Here is a 9,900-nt window from a genome sequence, read left to right on the forward strand (position 1 = left end):
GGTCGGGGCATCATGGGTCGGTCGGCAGGAAAATGAGTCGCTCGAACCACCCGTTCGGCGCAAGGAATGACATTGCACAGGAGGAGACAAGGAAACAAAAGAGAACACACCATCTATCATTAAATATAAAGAAACCAAGACAAAGAAGAACACTACATTTATCATCAATGCACAGAAGTCAAGACAAAGAAACCTTCTTCTGGCAATTAATATAATTAAATAAGGGCAAATGAATGATCACAGAAAAAGGTATAAAAGGATACATCAGGTATAAAGAAGGCAAGATTTATCATTTTCTTGATTACTTATTCTCTTCCTGATTTTGACTTAAGCGTCGTAGAGCTAACGTCAGGGACCCCTTCCCCGGTTTGGTTTGGTTTTGTTTTGTAGTATTGAAGTCTTCATCCCATCAACGGTCACCCAATCCCCGGCTTTCCAGCTTCCTTCATTTGGACAGGATCAGTCATTATTATCATTTAAATTTTCAGATTTATTTAAGTTTAAATTTGAATTTTTAAGAGTAATATTTAACTTTTCTGAATTTGTTAATTTATTTGAATTATTTTTTGTAAAGCTATATTTTTTAGTATTATTAGTTGAATTTTTCTTAGGAGTTCAATTACTCAAATTGATTTTATCTATATTATTAAATGTTGTGTTAAGAAATATGTTGATTTTGTCATGATTTGGTCATTATTTGAAATTTTAGGGTTATTAATTATTTTTGAATTTTCTAAATTTTCTAAATTAATTAGATTTGTTTTATCAGATAATATCCTAGGGGATATTTTTGGAAGTATTGTCAAATACACGATTTTCATGTATATTTTCAGAAATATTTAAATTAACATGCATATTTTTTAAACTACTACTAACATAAGTATTTTGGTAAATATTATTAACCTTAAGCGCAACCCCTAATTCTGTAGTCTTCTCCGTTGGGTTTAACTTGAGTCTGAATTCACTTTTGACTTGCTCCTCTAGCTTCAATGGTTCCTCGTGAAGGTTGATCAATTGAGTCCAAAGCTCATATGCATTGTCAAACCTTTTTAATCTACATAAAATATTATTAGGTAAAATAGTACAAATTGACTTAGTCACCTTTTTATTCAACTCTGAGTCCCGAGAAGCCTTTTTTAATATCAACAAGTGGTCGATATTTTTGTTTCCCAAGAAGCACTCTATTCTTTGTTTCTAGTAGTTGAAATCTTTATCGTAGGATGATAATTCGTTGATATTTCGTCTTAGCATCTTTTTATAATTTATTTTTCTTATAAAAAAAAATCCGAAGGAATATCTCAAGATTAAATCTTAAATTAATAGTATTTGAAGTAAAAAAAATATATCAACCACTCGAATTTGTAATTTAATATTTTAATTGATAACAATTTTGCCACACTTGTGTATACGTAATATTTTCAAGTAATGTTTATAACAAATAATTTCTGATTTATATTTCGACGGATAATAGCGCTTGTAAATTATTTTCAAGTAAAATTTGGACCGATACTTTTTGATTTTTAAAATACAGTTAGATTGAATGTTACTTTCAAAGATAGATTGATTATTTAAAACGTGAATTTCAAGGATAACTTTTTGGTTAATAATAATTTTGTAGTCATGAAGTTAAAATAAATATTATTTTAAAATTCTAACGCAAAGTTTACAAGTACTAGATATATTCAATTTTTATGAATCCAACGTTATTTCCAAGCCATAATTAATTTTCAACCTGTAGCATTAGAGTCAAGAAGGATAGAGTATTTTAGATAATAAATAATTATTTTTTCCTATTTATCAAAGTAAATAGTTTAAATGATTGATCTTACTGCTTTCTTAATAAAGTTAATAAGCACAACAAACTATAAATTCTTTTCATTTTTCATGTCCATCTAGATTTCTTACATCTATACTAGGCATAAAAATGATAGATAAGTAATTTAAATAAGTATAAATCCTTTTTATATTTTTAAATATTTTTTCAATAAATAATAATAATTTTGAACTGTTCACTAAATCATAATTAACTGTTCTGAACCAATGATATATAAGTGCAGACATTCTTAAAATCATCTAATATCATATCGTCAATTTCAAACTATTAACGATGACTCCTTTCTTTTCTATCAATAGTTACTAGCTATCATTCTGGTTATAATGAGTTCTCTTTCACATTCAAAAAATTTGGAACCGTCACATCAATGACTCCTTTAGAATTGGTCTTATGAATATAGAGGGAGATAAATATAGATATATAATTGAAAGTGCATGACCAAGACACTAATCCCAAATAATGATATTTAGAGGATCGAATCTTAGACCTCTCATCATAAAATCATGTGCCCCCACCTATGCTCCGTCCTAAGGACATTCCCCTTCACATTCACAAACAAGAGGTTGTGTGCCGATATCGATCCATCCATATGCTACTACTTATACAAACGTATATATATAACAAAGTCTTCTTACAAAAAGTCGTTAAAGTAGAATGAGATCCTCTGGACCATCTTTCCCGATCCGCTCCGAGATCAGGAAAGATAGATTGATGAAAAATAATGATCCTCACATGTTAAATAGGCGGGGGGCCATTATCTTCCACTAATACAAATGTTAAACCAAAGAATATTCTAGTATTTACAGATAAGAGGATTTTTTTCCCGTTAAAGCAGGGTAAAAATAAATAAAATTAAAATTCTTTTAGGGCATTCAAAAGTAGCTACTGTTTCTTGGGGTAGATCTGAGAAATGTAAGAAACGAATTTAGAAAATAAATCGCGCAAATAAATATACACACCTACTACACTAGATACTGCATTATATTCTACGGGCAAAAACTACGAATCTACCCAAACGTGTACCATCATTTTTATTGGAGGCAAAGAGATAAATCTAGCGGCGCCGACGAGGCTCCTTTCGAATATCCAATTCTACAAAAGGTAGAATATCCGGGTGGTTTATGTTTGTCCATTTGTTTTCTCGGGAGCCGGTCGGCGCCTCTAAATCGCCCCGCAGCTTCACTACCCCGCAGTATGCTTTCACGGTGAAGGAGAGCATGAAAGGTAATTTTTTGTTAGCATTCTTCTGCTCTTCTTATCATCTCACTTTTCTGGATTAGATCTTTGTTATAGTTTTAGGGTTGTGGTTCTTCTCCCTTGTAATTTCTTGCTGCGTGTGCATTTTATTTTTCGCATTTAACAGCAGTTGTGGAAAGATCAGAATGGTGTTAGTTATCACCAGGTTTTTCTTCTTTTTATTGATGACCTGAAGCTTAAAGTTTCTTCCTTTTTGGCTTGTGGATCTAATGGAGGTTGTTTCTTTGGTGGTATTCGTAATCGAGCAAAAGTTGTTTCATTTGAAACCCTATCCGGCTTTTAGGGCACAGTTCTGGACTTATTTTTACCCAGAAGGCACAGGCGAAGTGGGATTTTGAGTGCCATTTTGATTCTAGTTAATTTATTATTATTATTATTACTTGAGCTAATTTTGTCTTTGATGATGCAGTTAGAATGGAGGAAAATGAGAGGGGAGGCGAAGTTGCTGAGAAGGGCAAGTATGATTTGGAGACTGTGATGGTGGATCATCACTATCCTGAACCTTTGGCTAAGTATGAGGATGTCATTGCTGATCCGAAGTTGTTTACGGAAACTCTCGAGGATTTTCACTCCAGACTTGGGACAAAGTTAAGGTGTGACTTCCTCCCTTCTTTTTTTGCTGAGTTTTCCTGGAGGAGAGGATTAAGAGGGAAATGAAACTAATTTTAAGTGAAAGGAAAAGAAAAGAAATAATTTTTCTCATTTTATTTCTAAGCAACTTCATTCTTAATTTTCTTGGACAGAAGGAAAAAGATAGAGCTATATTAATTAACTTTTTTTGTTAGATGCCTAAACTTCATTTTCCTCTGTTTCCGCTTGATTTGGGTGGAAATGCGATAGAGGAATTGGACGGAATGAAATTCTTTCCTCTTCTCTATTACCTTCCAAATAAACAAGAGGAATCAATGATTTCATTTTTTTCTTCTTTCTTTCCTACTTCTGTTAAAGGAAACACAGTATGCATGCTTAGCTACTAGACCATTTTATTTTGCATGAGAGACTTTTTCTTGAACGTCTGTTTCTTGAATTATGAATCATCACATTGTTTAAGTTATAATAGAAATAAATGCATTGTTAAATTGACTGATCCTTGTATTAGAAAAACTTTATCAATGTCTTCACTAAGCCTTTATAACTTGATGCAATGACAAGGAATGTTAAATTTACCACTAAGAAACTAATGGGTCAAAGTTTGCTTCAAATAGAGTTATATTAGAATATCTTTATGGATTTCTAAGTAATTATGAGTACTAACCATGGTGGCTATAATAATTCTTGTCAAATTATGGTAACTTTTTTTTTATAAAAAATATTCGATAACTACGTGTTGCCAAAAAACTTAGGAAGCTTTAAAATTTTATGAGTTTGAAAACAGTACAATTTTATCGTGGTTAAGTCATAGCAAGATATTTGTTTAGGGAAATAAGTTATTCATGTATAGGTTATTTGTTTGCTAAGTTTGTGGGTAATAGAATCCTTTCCAAGCTAGGACTACCTGAGTGAATATAACCTGGGTAGTGTAACAAGAACAAATTAGAAAACTGACCCTTAAACATTGACCTTAATGAGATGCAGAATCAAAGACATGCTTCCACACACTTTATGGATGAATTATATACCAAATTGATAAATGTTAAACAATAATCTCTAAGTGAGGCAAAATATAGAAATCAATTTGAAAATATTATAGGCGCTGTGAACATTCATGAAGGACCTTGTCGATCATTAACCAATTCATTGATGGATTTAACTTGAAATCCAAAGAGAGGTTGAACTATTTATTCCTAGTTTATCATAAAAAGCCTATCAAAAGCTGCAGACGTTTAATTCTATCTTAAGCAAAAGAAAACCTATTACGAAATCTGAGAGAGTGTGAATATAACCTAGGCACAAATTTTCTCAAACCAAAAGCATATTAGTTTAAGATGAAAAAGAAGTAAAGAATCCAAAACTCACATCAACTTTTGTGCTTAAGGAAATAACACCTAAAAGTGTGCTATGATGAATTGGTCCCTATAAGAAGCATATCTGCACTTAGTGGTTACCAACATATTTTCTCACTTGACAATCCTTCACAATAACAAACATTTAATTGAGCCACAAGATTCACCCTTAGAAAACCCCCGTAATAACTTGACCCCTTCAAACAAAAAACTTGCAGCTAACTACTGATCATGGCTTATGTTCATGGATTAAAATGCAGCATATGATCCTAAGAGACCAATAAATAAAGATGATAAACATGATAAGATAAGAACACGAGGCATCCTTTTTATCAGGCACAGTCACTGGATATGGTTCCTTGTTGAATCTTTGTAGTTACTTATTAGTCTAAAGCTCATCAACCTAGAGAGTGGATCTTCTTATCTACTTATTGGGACACATTTGAGACTTCACATTGCATGTTGAATTTTCTACAATTGCTAGACTACAATGGAACCAGCATAGTGTTGCTGCCTTATGTTAGTCACAACATTTTCAAAGTCATTGAGAAGGATTATAGAAGAGGAATAGGAAATCAATGAAGTTAATGTTCGCATTCTCACATGGTGAAAGGATGAGTAGATATAACTATTCCTCATAGGAAGGGACATCCAAGAAAAAGATTCAAAACTATGATGATGTACCTCATTAGAAGGGCAATCAAAGGAAGATGGCAACAACATGCTAGGAGTTGAGTTCTCTGTTAGGAGGAATGCAAAAGAATTAGGAAGTTCTAAATTAAGAGGCCTTTTATTTTATGTTTCCTAAAAATTGTAAGATTTGAGTACCCAGTGCTATGTTGGTCCCCTTTTTTTTTTCCTCTCCTCCCTTTTTCATCAAGTGTGGGCTTGACTGTTGGAGTGTTACATGTTTATGGGGATCCCTGTTGTATCTGACCTGGGTAAGGTCTCTTACAATGGTGTTATTTCTGGTGATATTAATTATTGTTTAGGGCAATATGTGATTTTAGGTATATGTTATCTATTTATCAAGTTTATAGGGATTACGCTATTTTGTTTCCAAGTCATGTCATGGCTGGCCCTTTAACAGAAGATCCAACACCTCTTGTTGTCTCCATCTTCATGCTTAATTAAGTTTGGTTCTCTTCACGAGCTTTTGTTAGTTGTTTGACCTGGTGCTGGATTAAAGTACTTCATGAATTTATCTATTATCTTCGTTTAGTGGGTGTATACTTAAGCATCTTGATAGTTTCCTTTATGTATACTACTGATAGGTTATATATTGAACATAACCAGTAGCTAATCTTGTGATTTGTTTTCTTTCACAGGGTGCCAACTGTCGGGGGCAAGGAGCTTGACCTTCACTGTCTTTTTGTTGAGGTAACATCCCGGGGAGGCATTGAAAAGGTAAGCCATATTGAAACTTTTGCTCAAGAATTTAAAACTTTATACTGCATTCTGGCTAACTTATTATTGTTTGCTTGACACTGACAAGCACCATATCATTTCTGTGATGTTCTCTGGAAACTCATAAGAATAGTTGGTAAATTGCCTGAAGGATATATAGAATTGAAATCATTGTTTAATATATTATGATTAAATTAGACATTAAAAAGGGTATATCTCTGAGAGTGAATGATCACTTTCTAGTGTTTGACTGGAATGTATCCACAAGTGCAGGTAAGCCTTGGCCTGCAAATAGAAATGCTGTTTCCATGATTAAATATTTTTTAACATGCAAATACTCCAGAATTTCATGCCAAGGACCATGAGCCCAGCTATGATTTAAACTGTATTCTCATTAACAAGGATGTTATCCCAACTTGTCATTCAACCAATGGGAATATTATAGAATGAGAGGTTGAAAAACTTTGCAATTTGTTGGTTGTGAACAATTGCAGTAATAAAATACCTGGCAATTGGATATTTAAGTTGAGCATTAGTTCTCGATATGATAGCTCTGTTGGCTTCATGAGTCTGTTTTAGTTAGACAGATTCACAGAACAGAATGAACTACTCTTTCTTTTGTTTTCACATGCTGGCATTGCGTTTAAAATTGATGTTAATGAAAATATTTCTTCTCTTTGTTGAGAGTTTTTTTGTTAAATTTCTGTTTCCTTGGGGAAATTTGTTTAAAAAACCTGGAATATTGTTACTTTTCGAGGCCCTGATCAAGATTTATGTTGGTCGTTGCCAACAACAAAATAATATTTTGAAATTCTGCATGTATTGCATCTATTTTTTTTATCTGACAGATATTGCACCATTGGTTCATGTAACTGCATTATCTTCATTGAATGATTATTCGAGAATTTATTGGTGTTAAATCATTATTTTAAGTATTTGACTAGGAAAATACAGTGATAACAATTGAACAATTCTATTTTGTTAATGAAGGCAATGAGTTACTTCAACTCCTTGTCTGCATGAAAACCGACTGACTCGTTTTCTCTTTTCTTTTGGTTGTTTAGCACCACTTAAACTAATAATAGGTTATTATTGTTATTTGGCCACAGGTAATTGAAGACCGGAAATTGAAAGAAGTAACTTCTGCTTTTACTTTCTCATCCACTACCACAAGTGCATCTTACTTAGTTCGCAAAAACTACATGTCTTTGCTGCGTAATTATGAGCAAGTATATTTCTTTCGATCATCAGGTTAGACCTTCCAGTTTGTTTGCATATGCGTTAATGTGTCACAGGGCAATTGTCCTGTATCTCAACATGTTCTTGTCTTATAGCTTCCATGAACATGAGCTCGGCAACATCAGGTCTGACGGAGAGATCCTTGGAAGAAATAGAACCATCTTCTGAAACTCAGGCTATTTCACAAAAACGAAGGAGAAAAAATCGTGAGTTTAATTATTTTATTCATATTTTGCACAGGCAACTTGCACACTACTAATGCCTATGGACTCATGCATTCGGGTGAGTGTTTTCTAGGAGATCATGACAGACATTAAAAGATTAGGCATACCTTTACATTAGTTGAGGAATTCAACCCTCCACCTCTTGTATGGATCTGACACGCACTAACCAAATTACACACAAGTTTATGTTGAAGTTGTAAATGCACGATAAAGTTGGTTTCAATGAAAACCTTCTTATTCGTTTCTTTTAGCTCTATTAGGGCATAATGATAAGATGTTATTAATTTGTGATTATGTGTGATTGAAATGAAGAAGAGCCTCTGGAGATTTTTGTGCCCCCTATGCTCTTTGATTTTTTTTTTATTAGATTATAGTACGATATGAAAAGGAGTTAGTAGGAAAGATGAGAATGTTAAGATCAATGTAGAGAAACTTGATATAGCTTCAATAGTACGATTAGAAGATAGATTAAGATGATAGAAACATGTTAGAGTTAAATGCGTAAACGGTCATGAGAGATAACATGTGCTCTTGGTAATGTAAAAAGTGGTTTAAGAATCTAAGGGATCTGAGTAGTTCAATTATGACTAAGATGGTCGGGACTAATATGATTTATTGTAGTATCTCTTTGAACATTCAGCTCCTTTGATTAAGTAAAAATTATCAGCTATCGCATATCGAAAATTATGCTGACTAAACACCTGGTGAGAAGAGGCCAATATATAGATTGCTGTTTTATATCAACAAGACACTGATTCTAAATTATATTTTATTAAATTTTTTTTCTCATTTGGTATTCTTTTTTTGTGACGATAGGAAGCTTTTGCCTCCACTAGTTGGCGTAACTACCTTTTACCCTATCTCCAGGTTTGGCATCCTCATCTCCTTATCAAAAAGTTGTTGGAGTAATCGATGGAAAATTTGAGCAGGGTTACTTTGTGACTGTTACTATCGGAGCAGAAAAACTCAAAGGTGTTCTCTATCACATTCCTAGACAGACTGACATGCAACTAACAAAGCATGCAGAGGTTGTCGACAATAGCAACCTTGAGAGCCGGAATGGTGGCCGTGCTAGAAAGAAGAAGCTTAGTAAAAGCAGCCCAAATCATCCAAAACCAAAACCAAAACCAAACAAGAGCGGATACCCTTTATTCTTTGCCGAGCAGCAGGCAAAACTTAAGCCACTCTATCCTAGAAAGGGCCGAGAAATCAATAAAATGATTCGGGACTTGTGGAGCAAATTACCAGAGAGCGAGAAGGATGTAAGAAACTATCAACAACTGAAACATTTTTTTGCGAGGGATATTGAACCCCCAAGAAGTAATCTATTTTACATTTCAGGTATATCAGGACATGCAGAGCTATAGAACTGAGATAGCAAACAGGGAAAAACTGAAGTCAAGCCAAATAATAGATGCGGCATCGATGGCACATTCTCCAGCTGAACCAAAGATCCTGCAAGATGCAGGCCAAAAAATTCCAAACAAAGAAGATAATTTAATCTTGAGTAATGAGAATGATTCCAGTTCTGAAACTCGTGACTCTGCAGGAAAATTTTCGGAGGATGATTCTGATATTGAGGCATATCCAGAGTTTGGTGGAACACCTATAACAAGTAGATACCAAATGCGAAAGTGAGTGATGCTTGTCCTTGCAGGAAAGATGACTATAATTATGAAAAGGATTTGAAGACGACCGACCATTTTGCGCCTCATGCCTAGATCCTAACTGGGACTTAAGAATTCTTTTGCAGTTCTCTTTCCATTTCAAGTGTAAACTTTCAGTTGTAATATAACCTAGTTAGGGATGTGCTACTGTTGGATTAGTTTTGAGGTGAATGTCCATCTTAGTTTACTACCTTGTTAAACACTGTTTAATCATGATTGTGTAGAACTCGTCTTCTTGTTGAAATGTGGATGGTTTTGTAGCATGTCAGCATTGTTCATCTTTGAGAATCTGGTAACATCCAAACAAAACCATGATATTCCAATCTGTT

General features: G+C 33.6%; 1 protein-coding gene across 1 annotated transcript; it reads left to right on the plus strand.

The window, feature by feature from the left end:
• The first annotated feature begins 2,920 nt into the window (after positions 1-2,920).
• On the plus strand, positions 2,921-9,579 carry LOC122002633 (high mobility group B protein 15-like). The gene is made up of 7 exons (XM_042557867.1): positions 2,921-3,058; positions 3,501-3,684; positions 6,363-6,441; positions 7,551-7,692; positions 7,776-7,886; positions 8,772-9,166; positions 9,246-9,579. Exons 1-7 carry the CDS (start codon positions 2,956-2,958, stop codon positions 9,540-9,542), a joined length of 1,311 nt encoding a protein of 436 aa, XP_042413801.1. The 5' UTR covers positions 2,921-2,955; the 3' UTR covers positions 9,543-9,579.
• Positions 9,580-9,900: the final 321 nt, after the last annotated feature.

This window comes from Zingiber officinale, chromosome 7A (genome assembly GCF_018446385.1).
Source record: "Zingiber officinale cultivar Zhangliang chromosome 7A, Zo_v1.1, whole genome shotgun sequence".
Classification (NCBI taxonomy): domain Eukaryota; kingdom Viridiplantae; phylum Streptophyta; class Magnoliopsida; order Zingiberales; family Zingiberaceae; genus Zingiber; species Zingiber officinale.